The sequence below is a fragment of the Chiloscyllium plagiosum genome, unplaced genomic scaffold (assembly GCF_037043375.1).
Source record: "Chiloscyllium plagiosum isolate Xiang-an unplaced genomic scaffold, Cpla_swu_hap1 HiC_scaffold_7, whole genome shotgun sequence".
NCBI lineage: Eukaryota > Metazoa > Chordata > Chondrichthyes > Orectolobiformes > Hemiscylliidae > Chiloscyllium > Chiloscyllium plagiosum.
The window spans coordinates 72,859,168-72,877,278 of record NW_028270145.1 but is presented as its reverse complement, the minus strand read 5'-3'; the positions used below and the strand labels follow the sequence as shown (position 1 = coordinate 72,877,278).

The 18,111-nt window shown below is 39.8% G+C and overlaps 1 protein-coding gene across 2 annotated transcripts in view; it reads left to right on the top strand.

Annotated features, from left to right (window-relative positions):
- Positions 1–18,111, top strand: part of lmln (leishmanolysin-like (metallopeptidase M8 family)) — a 79,482-nt gene that overhangs the window by 43,526 nt on the left and 17,845 nt on the right. For both annotated transcript variants that reach the window (XM_043693977.2, XM_087989185.1), the window contains exons 7-12: positions 8,001–8,106; positions 8,257–8,351; positions 8,591–8,708; positions 9,791–9,898; positions 13,920–13,996; positions 16,294–16,404. In XM_043693977.2, the coding sequence (XP_043549912.1) occupies positions 8,001–8,106; positions 8,257–8,351; positions 8,591–8,708; positions 9,791–9,898; positions 13,920–13,996; positions 16,294–16,404 (615 nt within the window). The remainder of the gene's footprint in view (positions 1–8,000; positions 8,107–8,256; positions 8,352–8,590; positions 8,709–9,790; positions 9,899–13,919; positions 13,997–16,293; positions 16,405–18,111) is intronic.

Sequence of the window (18,111 nt, the reverse complement as noted above, 5' to 3'; positions counted from 1 at the left end):
ACTAGACCCACAATCCTCAACCATTCCTCATATGACAAGCCATTCATTCCACAGATCGTTCTTGTAAACCTCCTTTAGACCTTCTCCAAGCCAGGCACATCCTTCCTTAGATATGGGTGCTCAGAATATTCCAGATGTTATTTGACCACAGCCTTATATTGCCTCAGCAGTACCTCTCCTCTTATATTCTAGTCCTCTTGAAATTAAAGATAACATTGCATTTGCCTTCCTAACTGCTGACTGAACCTACATGCTATCCTTAAGAGAATCCTAAACTAGGATTCCTAAGTCCCTTTGTGCTTCAGATTTCCAAAGCCTTTCCCTATTTAGAAAATAGTCTACACCTTTTTTCCTGCCAAAGTACATAACCTCTCAATTTCTGACACTGTTCCATTTGTCACATCTTTGCCCTTCCTGCTAGCCTTTCCAGTCCTTCTGCAACCTTTCTACTTCATTAACACCACCTAGCCCTCCACCAATATTTGTGTCATCTTAAAACTTAGTAACAATGTCCTCAGTTCCTATGTTCCAATCATTAAAGTATAACATGAATGGTTGTGGTCCCAACATTGATGCCTGCAGAACTTTACTAGTCACCGGCTGTGATCCTGAAAAAGACTCTTAATTTGTACTCTGCCAGTCATCCAATCTTCTATCCCTGCCTTTAACACAATGGGTTTGTCTTATTTGGCAGCCTCCTTTGCGGCACCATCTGAAAATCCAAATAGATCATGTCCACTGACCTGCCTTAGTTTAACTTGCTCATTACTTCTTCAAAGAATTCTAACAGATTTGTCAGGCATGACTTCCCTTTGACAAAGCTGTATTAACTCAGCCCAATTTTACAATCCACTTCCAAGTACTCTGCAGTCTCATCGTTAAAGTCAGTGCTCTGTAATGGTGGTGCGGCGGCAGCTCGCTGCGGCCTCTCCCGACATGGGGTTACTTAATATCAGTTTTCTAAGCCACAGGAGGAACAGGAACAGTGAACCCGGTGTTACAGTCGACAAACGCTGCTACGGTCCAGGAACTGGCCGAAAACAAACCTGAATGGAGAGCTGTTGAAGGAGTTATGCCATCTTGGCTTGCTGAGGAGACCAGGCCTCCAGTCCTTGGCCTCGTCTGATGCTGGTGGCCGGGTGTTGAGATATCGGAAGTGGTGTGCAAGGAGGTGGAAGTGCAGTAAGTGGGCAGGAGTTCATGCTCAGCTAAAAACAAACCCTAACTGGCCAGATCTCCCCTCCGTTCTGCTTTCCAATGTCTGCTCCTTGGACAACAAGCCGGACTGCATCCGACTGTGGCAGGCTTTTCAGAGTGAGGTTAGAGACTGCTGTGTCCTTGTTTTTACAAAAACTTGGCTTAGCAGCAGCATTCCAGACACTGCCATCCAAGTAGACAGCTTGCCTTGTTTCGTGCTGACAGAAATGCAGCTCTGTGCAGTAAGGCTCATGGTGGGAATCTGTGTGTCTACATCAACACAAAAATGGTGTAAGGAATCTGTGCTAGTCTCCAATTACTGCTCATCACTGGTGGAGTTTGTGATTGTTAGATGCAGACCATGTTATTTGCCATGGAAATTCACTGCTGTCTTTATCATCGGGTATATATTCCTCCCAGTGCCAATACTAAGGAGGCACTCTGTGAACTGTATGGGGTTATTTGCGAACTGCAGAACGTACACCCTAATTTGTGGACTGTCTATTGTTGCTGGAGATTTTAACCATGCGAATCTCAAGACTGCTCCCTAAATTCCATCAGCATATGGACTTTGTGACACGAGGGGGGTACATGCCAGATCTTGTTTATAAAAACATCCGCAATGCATTCAGGGCACAGCCCTGCCCCCACATTTGCTCTTCAGACCACATCTCTGTTCTGCTAATTCCAGCATACAGTGTTCGTCAGATGTGTCAAAACGGTTCTGGAGCAGGTGAAAGCTCCTGGTCGGCAGGAGCTATTTCTGCTCTTCATGACTGTTTATTTCACCACAGGAAATGACATCACCATCCCAAAGAAACCCAAACATATAAATAGAAAGCAGGAATTTTCAGCATTATTTCGCCTGAGGCCCACTGAAAATGTTACCTAGTAGGGTAACGAAACGTCTGGAAATGAACCTTCCAGCACAGTGAGCAAACCTACATCAAAGCTTAGAGGAGTACACAGCCTCAGTGATTTGCTACATTAGCAAGTGCATTGGCAACATCACTGTGTCTAAGACCATCACTTCTCCCAACCAGAAGCCATTGATGACCGCGAAAGTGTGTGCACCACTGAGGACGCGTGATTCAGCCTTCAGATCAGATGACAAGACAGCCCTAACAACAGTGAGGGCCAATCTGCCCCGGGTCATCAAAGAGGCAAAGTGTGCATACGCACAAAGAATATGCAGCCCTTTTCAGGACAGCAGTGATATGCGGAGCATGTGAAAGGGTATTCAGGCCATCACCAACCACAGAGCAGCATTGCCTGCTTGTGCTGGTCATGCCGCGCCCTCCTGGATGAGTTGAACAACTTCTATGCATGGTTTATGGCACGAAATGACTTGGCAGCAAGGAAGACCATTTCCCCTCCCAATGACCAGGTGTTGTGTCTTACCATGGCTGACGTGAGGAAAACTCAGTGCAGAGTCAACTCACTTAAGGCTGCTGGACCAGGTAAAATCCCTGGCAGAGTGCACAGAGGATACTCTGGATGTGCTGGCAGACGTTCTCATGGACATTTTTTACATCTCCCTGAATTGCGCCATAATTCCAATGTGCTTCAAAGCCGCTACCATCGTGCCGAAGAAGTCTTCAGTGTCCTGCCTTAATGACTCCTGCCCCATTGCATTAACACCCATCATCATGAAGTATTTCAAGAGGCTCATGATGAGGCATATCAAGACCCTGCTGTCTCCCTCACTGGACACCCTGCAGTTCGCCTATCATCCCAACCGCTCAATAGATGATATCTCCATCACCCTCCATCTGGCCCTTACCCACCTGGACAAGAAGGACACCTATGTCAGATTACTGTTCATAGACTTCAGTTCTGCATTTAACACTATCATTCCTCAGCACCTGATTGGAAAGCTGAGATTGCTGGGCTTGAATACCTCCCTCTGTTACTGGATCCCGGACTTCTTGACTGGGAGACCTCAGTCAGTCCAGATAGGGAACAGCATCTCCAATGCCATCCAAGGCCCTCCAGGGCTGTGTGCACGGTCCACTGCTGTTCACCTTGCTGACACATGACCATGTGGCAATGCACAGCTCAAATCATATTATTAAGTTAGCTGATGACATGGCGGTAATGGGTCTCATTAGCAAATACGATCAGTCAGCATACAGAGAGAAGGTGCAGTGGCTAACAGACTGGTGCAGCATCAAAAACCTGTTTCTGAACGTGGACAAAATGAAAGAGATGGTTGTTGACTTCAGGAGGAAACAGAGCATTCACTCTCTGCTGGACATCGACAGCTCCCCCGTGGAGATCGCGAAGAGCACAAAATTTCTTGGTGTCCACCTGGCGGAGAATCTCACCTGGTCCCTCAATACCAGTTCTATAGCCAAGAAAGCTCAGCTGCATAGGTAGAGAAAAGCCCATTTCCCATCCTCCATCATCACCATATTCTACAGAAGGTTCATTGAGAATACCCTGAGTAGTTGTCTCACTGTCTAGTTCAGGAATTGCAATTCCTGAACCATGTCGGACCATAAGACTGGACAGCTGAGAACATCACAGGGCCTCCCTTCCCTCCATTACAGACATTTTCATCACACGCTGCATTCGCAAGGCTAACAGCTTTGTGGACGACCCCCACACATTCTTCGTTCAAATTCTTCTCCCTCCTGCCATCTGGCAGAAGATACCAGAGCATTCCATCTCTTAACAGCCAGACTGTGCAATAATTTCTTCCCCAAGCCATCAGACTCCTTAACACTATATGATCACATTCTATTCCATTTTGCAATTCTTGGACAAATTTTTGAATTGCTGCTAAAACAATGTTTTCTTAATGATCATTCATTATTAGTGTAATTTATCCACCACTGTACCTATTGTCTTGTTTTGTCAGGAATTACTGTGCTGTCTTGCATGTTTTGCACTTTTCCATGTATTTTATGCTGCCCTGTGTAGTCTGTGTTTTCATATAGCATCTTGGTCCTGGAGGAATGCTGTCTTGTTGTTATTGTACCAGCTGTATATGGTAGAAATAACAAATAAAGTTACTTTACTCTCAACTCTAAAGCTACTTTACTAATAATGAACTCTAAAACTTGATCAGTGACCGATGTCAGACTAACTGGCTGATAATTTTCCATTTTCTGTTTCCCTCCCTCCCTTATCAGACGTGTCACAATAGTCATTATCCAGTCTTTTCGGACTCTCTCTCTGACTCCAGCAATTCCTGAAAGATTACCACCAATGCCTCCACAACTATCTCTTTCAGAACCTTGTGGGCTAGTTCATCTGATCCAGCTGACTTATCCACCTTTCACACCTTGTCCTTAGTGATGGCCACTACACTCACCTCAGCACATGAATCTCTTGGAAGTTCTGATATTTTACTGTGTCTTCCACTGTGAAGACTGATGCAAAGTATCTAGTCACTTCCTCAGCCATTTTATGTTTTCCCATTACTATATTTCCAGCCTCATTTTCCAGTGGTCCAATGTCTTCTCTTGCCTCTCTTTTACCTTTTATATATCTGATAAAAACTCTTATGTCACAAGCTAGTTTACTGTCATGTTTCATCTTCTCCCCTCTTATTGCTTTTTAGTTGTCCTGTGCTGGTTTTTAAATGCTTCTCAATCCTCTGGCTTCCCACTAATATTTCCCTCCTTATTAATCTTTTAATAGTTCTTTATATTCTGTCCAATCTTAGAATCATACAATGCAGAAGCGGCCTTTTGGCCATTATTCTGTATCTACATCCTCCTCCTTCCTAGTGAACAGATATGAAGTACTTAACTAATACTCTACCAATGTCCTCTGGCTCCACACAGATTCCCATCAGTCCCTAAAGAGCCCTACTACTTCATTGGTTATTCTCTTCCTCATGATATACTTTAGGATATCTTGGGATTCTCCCTAATTTTGTCCACCAATGTTTTTTTTTTATGCCCTCTCTCTCTCTCTTCACTCTTCTACTTCCTTTCTTAAATTCCATCTCTGCACATTCAGTGCATCACGAAGTCTTCCATTGATTTGTTTCCTCTGTTATCCTTTGTATCCTGTTCTGAATATTCCTAGATATTCAGTCTTTCCTAGGCTGTTGCTTGTACATTCAACCCTAATGGGAACATCTTGTACCTGTACTCTCAGTTTCTCTTTGAATGCCTCCTGCTCTTTTGCTATGGATTTTTCTTCCAGGAACTGTACCCTGTCTACTTTGAGCTTATTTTAATATAATCTACCTCCCCCCCCCCCCCCCCCCCCCCCCGCCAACCAATCCATCTGCATGCCATCTTTTTCTTTTTCAATAACAAATTTTTTTGTATTGTGGTTGCTATCACTATGGCGCAACCTCGAGAACCTATCTGGCTTCGTTTCCCAGAATTAGCTCTAACACTGTAGCATCTTTTGTAAGACCAAATACTTGTCGATATAAAAAAGTTCTCCTGAAGACAGAAAGGCACTACTGAGAAATGAACACAGCAAGCACTTTAATCCATTAAGCCACAGCAGCACATCTTATGACCTGCGTTACGACACTGGGTAAACCCTCCTGCTTAATTTAAACCAGCAACACAGAAAATAATTATCCCATGCAGTAATCTTTGAAAATTCGAGAGGCCAAGAACTATTTAAAATAAAAATTAACAACTTTATTTCTTAAAGTATAATAGAGAATAATTAGCAATTATTTACAGCTCCTTCCTCTAACCTATCCTTTACCTTCCCTTTCTACAATAATAGTCCCATAAACCCCCCCAATTAAGATTTACCAAAAATTCAAGTTTTCAAAACCAGCTAGATGTCAAATCTTCTCTTCCTCAGTCTTCTTTTCTTGTTGGGGTTTTCTGTTTCACAGGTCACTAATCACTAAGAGAGAGCTATTCTGTGAGAGACCTTTAAGAGAGCTATTCTCTGGGCAGTCTGCAGATGCTGGTGGCTTTGCAGTTCTCCTCAACTATTCAATTTTCCCCAGTCTTACACCCCAAAGCATTGAATTGTTTCATTGGCTTTTAAGATTGTCAATATACTAAATTCAAACTTGATTGGAGTTTGGTAATTTTCAGGGTATAATTTAAACTGATTGGCCTAGTTCGAATTTGTTTTTGTCGTTTCCAGGCAACCCAGCTAATCTAGCTTTCGACCAAGTGTTACATTGTTACCTTATTCAGAACATTTGATACTGTGTCAGGTAGTTCTGTTAGCTTTTAACTTTCTTAAAGGTACAGTACACCTACATCTTCATACAGCTGTGATCTATATTTGCCGAATTATATGGTGCCCTTTGAGTTTCAACCCATCTTTGACTTTTGGTTTAGTTAACTACACGTGGTAGGTCCATCCAATGGAATTTTTCTTACTTGTTGAAAAATATCTATTCTATACTCTCTGGAATAAATGTTTGTCACTATTGACTTACCCTTTAACCTAACTTCCCAGTACACTTTCCCTAGCTCTGCTTTCATGTCCTCATTATTGCTCTTATTTACATTCAAAATAATAGTTGGGCCTACACTTCTCTTCCCTAAACTATATGTAAAATTCAATCATATTATGGTTGCTGTAACCCAGGGCCATTTCACAATGACATCAGTACTTATTCCTATTTCATTGGTCAAAACCAAGTCTAGTATAGCCTGCTCTCTGGGTGGTACCATACTATTCTGGTCTAAGAAATTATCTCAAAAACATGCAATTAATTCCTTCCTAGACTACTTTTCCCTGTGTAGGTCAAAATCCCGTGTGCTAATTGCTGTACACTTTTGACAAGTTCCCATTATTTCTTCCTTGATACACTTTCCTACCACGTCGTTACTGTTAGTGGCCTGTACACAGCTCCCAAACAAGACCTCTCCCCTTTATTAAAGGGGAGACAATGGCCTAGTGGTATTATTGCTAGACTGTTAATCCAGAGACCCAGATAATATTCTGGGCACCCGGGTTCGAACCATGCCATGGCAGATGGTGTAGTTTGAACTCAACAAAATCTGGAAGTAAGAGCCTAATGATGATCGTGAATCCATTGTCAATTGTTGGAAAAATCCACCTGGTTCATTAACGTCCTTTAGGGAAGGCATCTGCCATCTTTATCTGGTCTGGCCTACATGTGACTATAGACCCACAGCAATGTGGTTTTCTCTTAGCTGCCTTTTGGACAATTAAGCATGGGGAATAAATGCTGGCTTGGCCAGCGACCCACTCATTCCCATGAAAAAAATCCTCATCTGTACCCAAACTGCTTCCATATCCTGATTTCCTGAATTAAAGTCATTTCCATCTATTGTGTTAGTATCAACTTTAATTACCAGAGTCATTTCTGCACACTTTTTCAGCTTCCTGTCCTTCCTAAGTGTCACATACCCTTCAATATTCAGATCCCAGTCTAGATTATTCTGCAGCCAGAAATTAGAAGCAGAATACTCATGAAAAGTTGTGAAGATTGAAAATGTTCAAAATCTGATTCAGCTGTTGCAGTCTTTTTCCACAAAATATAAAAAGGTAAAATGCAGTGATGTTATAATGGTGGTCATGTTTTGATCTGTTTCCATTCCAAATCTCTTTTTGCTCACAAAAGTAATTGTTGAATTATTAACCTCCTAGAATTTTGGCACAACAAAGTCTAGTAAGTTCTTCTGGTATGTAAATGATACTATTATTTAGCATAAGAATTGTCTTTATCTATAAAATGCATCTGTACTATTAATGTTTTATAGATTTTTTAATGAACAAGTAGTTCAATATAGAAACTATTTTAAAATGAAACATTAGAAAAGCTAGCATTTGTAATATTATTTATTATTGTTATTTATATGAATGAATTACTTCCCTTGACTTTGCAGGCCTATTGCAGGATATGCAAACCTGTGTCCAGGTATGATTCCCACTGAGCCACAAGAGTTCAAGGGCATGTTGTCAACTGTGAAGCATGAAATTGTCCATGCTTTGGTAGGTTCACTGCGACTTATGTTCATTTTCAATTTGCAAAGCTCATCATTAAATGTTATTTTGAAACCATGAGGGATATGATGTGCCTAGTTTTATTAAGATACAGTTATTCCAAATATGAAAAGATGTTTCTTTTCTGTTACATTTCAGGGCTTCTCTGCAGGACTTTTTGCTTTCTACCGTGATGATGAGGGAAAACCTTTAACTGCAAGAAAGGCAAATGGTCTTCCATCTTTTAATGAATCGTAAGCAGGATGTTTTGTACATTTTTTTAAACTTTGAGAGAACACATTTTGTTGTCATCTAGTGTAAGGTGTGTTTTAAAATACATCTTGTAGTTTGAATACATGTTTGTTTGCTCAATCGTAAGCCAAAATACTTACCAGAGCTATAAGTTATCATCTGTAGTCACTGCTGGTTAGATTTTTTTTAAAATACCTTGAACCGCATTGTAATCACAGCTTGCACATTTTTATTTGAATAGGCTTGGATTGTATCAGTGGAGTGACAAAGTTGCACGCAAGGCATCAAGGTTATGGGATACAAGGGGAAACAAAAAACTTAATCATGAGGTCCTCCTCCTTGTAACACCACGTGTTGTTGTGAGTATTAACAAAAATACCTTTTGTTTTAAACTTTCATGTTGGAAAATGGGATTGCAGTAGATGACATATTGACGTTAGAAGTTTTTCAATAAAGCGTTCTGAGAGAGACAAAATGATGGAATTAATAGAGGATTGATTGACAGAAAACAGCAGAAGAGTAAATGTATTTTTCACGTATTGATATGACCGAATGTGCTCTTTCATACTACCCCATGCTTCCTCCAAATGGTGTACAGATTGGAGGAGTACTGGAGGCTGATTGCAGGTGGTTTTGTGAGCAGGAGGCCATAATCAGCAGGCAATAGCTTTGCCCATGTTTTGACTTGATACTGTGAGATTTCACAGGGTCCACAGTCAACACTGAGGACTCCTAGGGCAATTCTTTCTTCATAGTATACCACTGTGCCATCACAGCTGATTGTCCTGTCCTGCTGGAATTTCAGGAATGGTGATATTGGGTGCCCTGGACCTTATCTTTAAGATATGATTCTGAGAGTATCACACTGTCAGACTGTTGCTTAACTAGTATGTGGAAGAGCACTCCCAATTTTGGCTCAAGTTCCAGGAGTTCCAATGTTTAAGAAAAATTTTGCAGTGTTATCATCATTATTTCCAGTGCTAAGGTTGATGCCAGGTGGTCTGCCTGGTTTCATGCCATTCTTCAGATTTCATAATAGTTTGATGCAGTTAATTGGCTTACGAGGCAATTTCAAAGGGCCTGTTACAGTCAGGCATATTCTGAGAGTATGGAATCAGGTGTAGGTTACGCTAAATAAGGGCAGCAAATTTCTAAAGGGCATTAGTGAACTAGATGGGTTTTTATGGCATTCAACAGTTGTTAGAATAGTTGTCATTAGACTTGTTATTAATTCCAGATTTTATTTAATTCAAATTTCATGAGCTGCTGTGGTTGGCTTTGTGTTCCCAGAATATTAGCCTGGCTTTCTGGATTATTGGTCCAATGACATTACTGTGACTGCCCCGCCTCTATCTATTTTGCAGTTAATTCATAAAAGTTATTTAGCTGGTGGAAAATTTATTTTTACTGTAACAGTTAAATCTGGTTATGTTTTATGCAGAAAGAAGCTCAGAACCACTTTAACTGCCCAAGTCTCGAAGGAATGGAACTTGAGAATCAAGGTGGAATGGGTACTGAACTGAATCACTGGGAAAAGAGATTGCTAGAGGTAAGATTGATTTGTGATTTTTAAGTTAATTTAAGAAACAATGTTTCACTGAAGCTACAGTCTATACAAATTATTTCTGCTGAGGATTGCATTCATAATAGTAGTGAAAATGTTAGTTTTCACAAATATCTCATTCAGATAGAACAAAAACGCTGAACAATTTTGACATGAAGGAAATTGGTTTAGTAGTGAACAGCTGTGTTTGTCCTTAAGCAGAGCAGCAGAAACTATAACAACTTCTTTTACAAAGCCTAATCACTGCTAAGAGCTCCTGTTTGTGGGTTTTACATTAAAATGTCAGTTAATGTTAAAATGAGTCCCATAGTTCATTTCTTTCTATGTGGCACATACATGTGGTTTTGCAAAGGCTAATTAGATAGTGAAGTTAATGTTTTGGATTTTTTTTATTCTTGAAAGTTACATTCTGATTTAATTGTTCATCATTTACAGTTGAAAACTACAGAATTTGTAACCAAGCTTTGAAAATAGTTCAGATCTGATGCTACTCACTTAGGAAGACTTCCCTGATATGATTTGTGAATGTAGACTATATTTGTAAATGTAGAGTGAATAAAGCTAGTAGAACAACATGATCTTTAAATTTCAAGGTAGTAATGAGGTGAGGCTGACTGCCCTTGACCTCAAGGTTGCGTTTGACCAACGTGTCTTTAGCAAAACTATAATCAGTGGGAATCAAGGGGAAAGTACCCCACTAGCTACAGTTATACCTGGCACAAAGGATTGTTGTGCTTAGAATTGTGTCCTCCCAGTGCCTGGGCGTCTCTGCAAATGTTCTTCAGGGTGGTGTTCTTGGCCTAACCACTTTCAACTATTTCACCAATGACTTTCTCACCAGCAGAAGTGGGGATGTTCACTGATAATTACACACTGTTCAGCATATTTCACAACAACTCAGATATTGGAGCAGTCTAGTGCCCAAATGCAACAGAGACTGGGCTGACACATGACAAGCAGCAATCAAGTCACATAAGTGCCATACAACGACCATTTGCAAGAAGAGAGATTATCACCATCACTGAATCCCCACCCATCCACATCCTGAGAGTTACCATTGAGCAGAAACTGAACTGGACTAGTTATATAAGTAGAGGCTAGGAATTTTGCAACAAGTAACTTACCTCCTGACTTCTTAAAATCTAAACACAGTCTGAAAGGCACAATTCAGGCGTGCGACAGAATACTCCCCGCTTGCCTGGATCAGTGCAACTGTGGTCACACTCAAGAAACCTGACACCATCCAGGTCAAAGCAGCCTACATGTTTGGCAACAAAAATTCTGTTTCTCCACCACTGATGCTCAGTAGCAACAGTGTCCACTATCTGCAAGATGCACTGCAGAAATTCACCGAGACTTATTAGTCAGTGTTTTCCAATCCCAGGACCACCAACCATCTTGAAGGACAAGGATGGCAAAGACATGGGAACACCACCACCTACAAATTGATAATTATGAAGTATCTCAATACTTGGACATCTCTACAAGTGTTCCTCACAATATGACCTTGGCCCAACCACCTTCAGCTACTGCATCAAGACTTTCTCGCCATCATAAAGTCAGAAGTATGAAGTGTCAAGAGGTTGGTCATGGCTTACATTAACTGTAGCCTCCCAGGTTGCCTTGATCCTTTGCAAATCACATACCAACGCAACACGTCCATGGCAGAAGCTGTCTCCCTGGTCTACATTTATTCTGGAACATCTGGATAACAAGAATGTCTACATCAGGTTCCTCCTTATTGACTTTTGTTCTGCCAAAGTCTCTTTCTGTAACTGGATTTGTGATTTCCTGACCAACAGACAGCAGTCAGTAAGGATAGGCGATGACAACACCTTGATGATAATCCTCAACACCAGATTCCCGTGAGGTTGCATACTTAGCCCCCTACTGTACCACTTATGCACATGTGACTACATGGCCAAATTCTGCCCCAACTTCATTTACATGTTATATGACAACACCACCATTGTAGGACCAATCTCAAACAATGACAAGACCGAGTACAGGAAAGAGAGAGAGTGCTCAGTGGCATGGTGTGGCAGCTGCTCTTCCCAAGACCACAAGATACTACAGAGAGTTGTGAACACAGCCCAGTCTATCACGCAAGCCAACCTTCCAACCATTGATTTCATCTGTACTTCCTGCTGCATTGGGAAAGCAACCAACATAATCAAAGACTCCTCCCATTCAGATTATATTTTCTTCCATTGGGCAGAAGGTATAAAATTTTGAATACACATATGACCAGATTCAAGAACAGCTTCTTCCCGCAGTTACCAGACTTTTGAATGGACCTCTTAAGTGTTAGGGTTGATTTCTCTTGTACTTTCTCAGCAGCTGTATCGTGCACTTGGTTCTGTTACCCTGATGCACTTGTATAGTACGATATGCCTGTAAAACATGCAAGACAACACTTTGCACTGTACCTTGGTATATGTGACAGTAATAAATCAATCAAATCAATTCCCTTCTAAACCACTGTGCTTCCAGACTTGGCAATCAATCATCATTCCTTCTGCACACTGTCAAAATCCTGGAACTCTCCGTGATGGCATTGTTGGTCTACCTAACCGAATGGAATTTAGCAGTTCAAGAAGGCAACTCACCACCACTTTCTGAGGATGACCAATGAATGTTGGCCCAGTCAAGGGTGCCCACATCCCATGAGTGAATTAAAAAAACAAAAGTTCTAATGAAATCTAAAAGATCTTTGCTGGAATGTCTTAGACCACAGATTGAAAGGTTAGATTTCTCAACCTGGGATAATGTGTAAGCTTGGAGAATAAAGTGAGCCAGATTTCCGATGTCCCAGTTTACCCAATCACAGATCTTTGGTTAATGGGCAGTATTTTTTAAAAACACATTCACGGGATGAGGGCACCACTGGCTGGGCCAGCATTTATTTCCCATCTACCACATTACCTTATGTCCTGAACCACAGGTCGGTGCAACCAGATAAGGATGGCAGTTTGCTTCTCTAAAGGACACCAGTCAACCAGATGGACTCTTCTGACATTTGACAACGGATTCATGGATATCATTAGACTTCTAATTCGATATTTTCATTGAATTCAAATTCCAACATCTGCTATGGCAGGATTCCCGCCCAGGTCCCTAGAGTATTACCTGAGTCTCTGAATTAACAGCCCTGCAATAATATCACGAGGCCGTCACCTCCCTAATGAAATTAATGGCGATTTATTCCAAACCATCGGATAAACTGGAATTCAGACTAGGGTGTGTGCAATCTTATAAATAAAATTGCATCACAAATTTCAGAAGGGAAAGTTTTAACTGTCTGTTAATAGGATGTGTGCATCACCAATATTTAGTGAATAATTTAATTAAAATATCTTTCTCTGTCCGTTGTTTTCATGTGATTTGAACACTGATAATATTTTCCCTTTGTAGATTTGCTTTTACCAAGTAATGTAGGTTTTAACTTGATTGTGTATTTTACACTGAGCAGCAGTATGTGATGCAATGCCATAAAAGATGATAGTCAGGTTATAGTCTAACAGGTTTATTTGAAATCATAAGCTTTCAAAGCACGGCTTCACCTGACAAAAGAGTAGCATTCCGAAAGCTTGTGATTTCAATTAAACCTGTTGAATGATAACCTGATGTAATGTGACTTCTGACTTTGTCCACCCCTGTCCAACACTGGCAACTCCACATCATAAAAGATGATAGGTTAATCTTCCATTTGCTAAAGTGTTTCAAAATGAGGAAAGGCTGAAGAAATAATTTGCTGTCGACTGAATTCAGTCAAGCATTGATCAAGATTGAGATTTGAATCTCCCAGCTTGTCATGAATTTAGTGAGTCTCTACTTAAAGATAGTTGGACCTTTATCTTTGCCAAAAGAGAAAAACAGGAAAATGTGGGCTCCTGATAACTGCTTCATTTTTATAATCACTGAATTCAAAAAGAAAGGCAGAACTATTTGATTTGATTATCCTTTTAAGTTCTTGATGATATTTTGTTCTTCTGTTTCTACCCAGAATGAAGCAATGACAGGATCTCACACACAAAACAGAGTTTTCTCCAGGTTAACCTTGGCAGCTTTAGAAGATACAGGGTAAGATGGGTCACATGTAAGCAGATTTTCACATTGTGGAACGGCTTGGGAAACCTTTTTCTGTTTTTTAATTCTAAGTTCAATCAAAATATTTAAAACATTTCAAAAAGTATGGATTAAAAACAAAGTTATAAACACTGGGAAAGAGAAAAAGTGCGCAGAGCATTTCTAACAATGATTCCAACAGACCTCCAGCTTTTGCGCAACACTTAAAATCTTGGATCTTTCTGGCTAAAGAAAGTGTTTAAAATTAGAATGGAAAATGGTGTTAGAAAACTTGCTTTATGCAGAATGTAAATTGCTGAAAATGCCCTTTTACACTCATTTGCTTATGTGACAGGTGAGCTTGTGTCAATTTTTTATAGATTGTATGGGTAGACAAATGCACGTTAACTAATTCTTGAAAGAGTTGAAAATCCAAATCTTGCGCAGTTCTAGCTTCTTAAATTTGTTTGTTACATCTGTATTTCAGATATTAGTCATACTGAAGCGTCTGGGCACAAATTTAGGAAGTGAGTTATGCAGCTAGCACATTTGAATCATATTAGTGATCAAATGATTTGGCAGAGTAGGATGTCTGTACAGAGTTCATTCACTCAGTTTGCTGATTCCATTTTCTTGGAGCATGTTTAGGAGCATCCAGTTCCTGTATTTATCTAACATTAAATTCATAAAGTCTTCAGTTACAGTGCATCACCTGGTCATTTTGCAATGCAGTTTCAGTCAAGTTTGAGAAGGAATTCTCAGGCTTTTATACCACTTAGCAAGACCTGCACTTGGGAGAAAGTGAGGACTGCAGATGCTGGAGATCAGAGTCAAGGAATGCAGTAATTCCTGATGAAGAGCTTATGCTCGAAATGTTGATTCTCCTGCTCCTCGGATGCTGCCTGACCAGTTGTGCTTTTCCAAACCTACACTTATTGTCAATTCATCATTGTTTAAATTTGTTTACAAATAAATGGCTTCTTTTATTTGTTCATGGGATGTGTGTGTCACTGAAAGGCCCATCCCTAATTGCTGTTACAAACTGTTAAGTAATGTTTAACTAAGTAAATCTTACGGATCTTGTTGCACAAGAGACCAGACCATGTAAGGATGTTTGACTTCCTTCTCTAAAGGGCATTGGTGAGTCAGAATTTTCTTTTGTACAACAGCTGATTATTACTGACTTACCTTTCCTGAGATGTTCCAGATGAATTTAATTGAATCTAAATTCCATTGGCTGCTGTGGTGGAATTTGAACTCTTGTCTTCAAAACATTAGCTCTGGATTACAAGTCTAGTGACATTATCACTACAGCACAATCTCCACTTACATGAATTCAGGGAGCGTGTAAATGTCAACCATGTCCTTGTGGAACTGAGTCACAGAGGTTAGCTGTGGTGCACATGGAAGGATTTTCTTCCCTTAGGAACATTACTTGGGCTTTTATGAAAATTCAACAATTTCACAATTAGTGATATTAACTTCTTTAATTTCCAGATTTTCTGCATTAATAATTCAGTCTTTGCAATTATAAATTAAGTAACCTATCAAGTACATTAAATATTGTACCTGCTAAAAAAAAATTGCTGCATCATTTTCAGGAGCAAGCCAGAAGCTGTTTGGGTTTAATGGGTTTTGACATTAGATTAGGATTGGGTTCTTTTATAGTACTACTACTTCCTTATTAAACGTTAGCTGCAAAGCACTTTAATTTATCGTGAGAATGTAATGTGGTGTTAACTCAATGCAAAGTTAAAAAGCATTGTTTACAACAACATTTCAGACAATCTATCCACTGAAACCAGTTTATAGTTTGCATATGAATATGAGTTGACTCGTCTTCCTGTCATTCCACTTTATGTTGGAAGATTGTTGAGGTAGAGTGAGACTTTGAGACTGTCACGAAAAGTAATCAATACCTGAGGCAAAAAGGGAAAATAACTGTCCTAATATCTTATTCTTCGCCATCTGCAAGTATGACTTATGCATAGGTCAGATGGATATCCATTAATACAGAGCCATGCTTTATCGCAAATTGGTGTGTTATAATCTTAAAATCCAACTATTATGTTAATTAAAAAGGAGCATTCAGTGATCAGGATGCATGAAAAGCTGTTGTGACTTGCCTAAATAAAGTGGCCTCTGATGAAAATAGTATATTTGTAGAAAGGTAGATTTGAGTTTGAAGCTCAATTATATCAATGTGGATTAGATTTTATCTGCTACAAATGTATGGCAATAGTCATTAAAAGTATTAATAGTAATATTTTTCTTTTTCTAACATCATTTGCCACCACCACCACCACCAACAGATGGTACAAAGCCAATTATAGTATGGCAGAGAGACTGGAATGGGGTGAAGGCATGGGCTGTGACTTTGTAATGAAAAGCTGCAAGTATTGGATTGACCAACAACGGAAGGTGTAAGTATTGTACTTTATATGCAGAGCTGTTAATAGATCTGGTGCCTTTAATAACTATTAGCAGTCTAACATGATATATGGAGCAGTGTCTGGAGTGTTGATTGAAGCTGTTTTTATGCAGATATTCTTAATATTATTTACTATAATTTGTAATATTTAGTTGAGTTCCCAATACTTGTTGCCCTTCCATAGGCAAACTTTTATTTCAACCATCTAAAATGTGATCTTACAGCTGAAGAACTGGGACAATGTGTAACTGTGAATTAGTGTGAAATTGCACTGTCCCTTCATCAACTCCTTGTTGGTAAATTGATTCAAGGTAAAACCATGAATGAAGTTTGAGTATTGTTAAGTAAAGATTAACAAAATAATGTTTTGCTAAGACTATAATAAATTTCTAGTGAAACTTTAAATTTGAATTTCTGTTAATCTTATAATCTTGGATCCCATAACTATGAAGAAAAGCATTTGTATAGGAAAGACTGACTCTGTTGCCTCTTGCCTTTCTACCATTACAGTTAGAAGAAAATTAAAGTTTCAATGTGCAAGGTATTTCAAACATCACACTTTTATTTTTATTCACTCATGGGAATATGGGCTTCACTAGCTGGTAGCATTTATTGCCCATCCTAGTTGGCCCTTGACAAGATGGTTGTGAGCTGCTACCTTCAGCATTTGCAGTCCATGGTAGGCATTAAGTGCCATTACCCAGGGAATTCCAGGATTTTGACACCGTGACAGTGAAGGAACGGCAATATATTTCCAAGTCAGTATAGTGAGTGGCTTGGAGGGGAACTTGTAGATTATGATGTTTCCATATGTCTGCTGCCTTTGTCCTTCTCGATGGAAATGCTTGTAGGTTTGGAAAGTGCTGTCTAAGGCTCTTTGGTGAATTTCTGCAGTGCATCTTTTAAATAGGAGACACTGCTGTTAATGAGAGTCTGTGGTAGAAGTAATGGATGTTTTATGGATGTGGTGCCAATCTAGCAAGTTGCCCTGGATGGTGTCAAACTTCTTGAGTGTTTGTTGGAGCTGTACTCATCTTGGCATTTAGAGATTATTCCATCACATTACTTGTGCTTTGTAGATGGTGAACAGGCTTTAGGAAATCAGGAGGTGAGTTCCTGCTGTGGTATCTCTCGCCTCTTTTAGCCACTGTATTTATGTGGCGAGTCCAGTTGTGTTTTTGGTCAGTTGTAATCCCAGGATGTTGGTAGTGGATGATTCAGAGATGGTAATACCATTGAATATCATATTGTCTCTTATTGAAGATGATCTGATGTTGGATGAATACAAAAGGAGTATCACAAAGGAACGTTAATCGATTCACTAGCAATGCCTATTTCTATTGACAGACCAGTCACTCATATTAACTTTCACAATACTTGGATACCTTATGCAATAACTGATTGCAAACTTTATTAATTTTAGGGGAGACTAGAATTTTTGTCAGATAACATTTGGTATATTGTGCACAGTTCAGGCTCCATATCTCAGGAAGGATATACTGGTCCTGGAGCATGTTCAGAGGAGGTCATGAGAAAGGTTCCAGGAATTAAGAGCTTAACATATGAGGAATGTTCGAGGACTTCAGTTTATACTTGAAAGAGTTTTGAAGGATGAGGGGGAACCTAATTGAAATATACAGAATACTGAATTTTTGCAAGGTTTGTGAAGGTTTGTATACTGAATGGTCTGTAAAGAGTA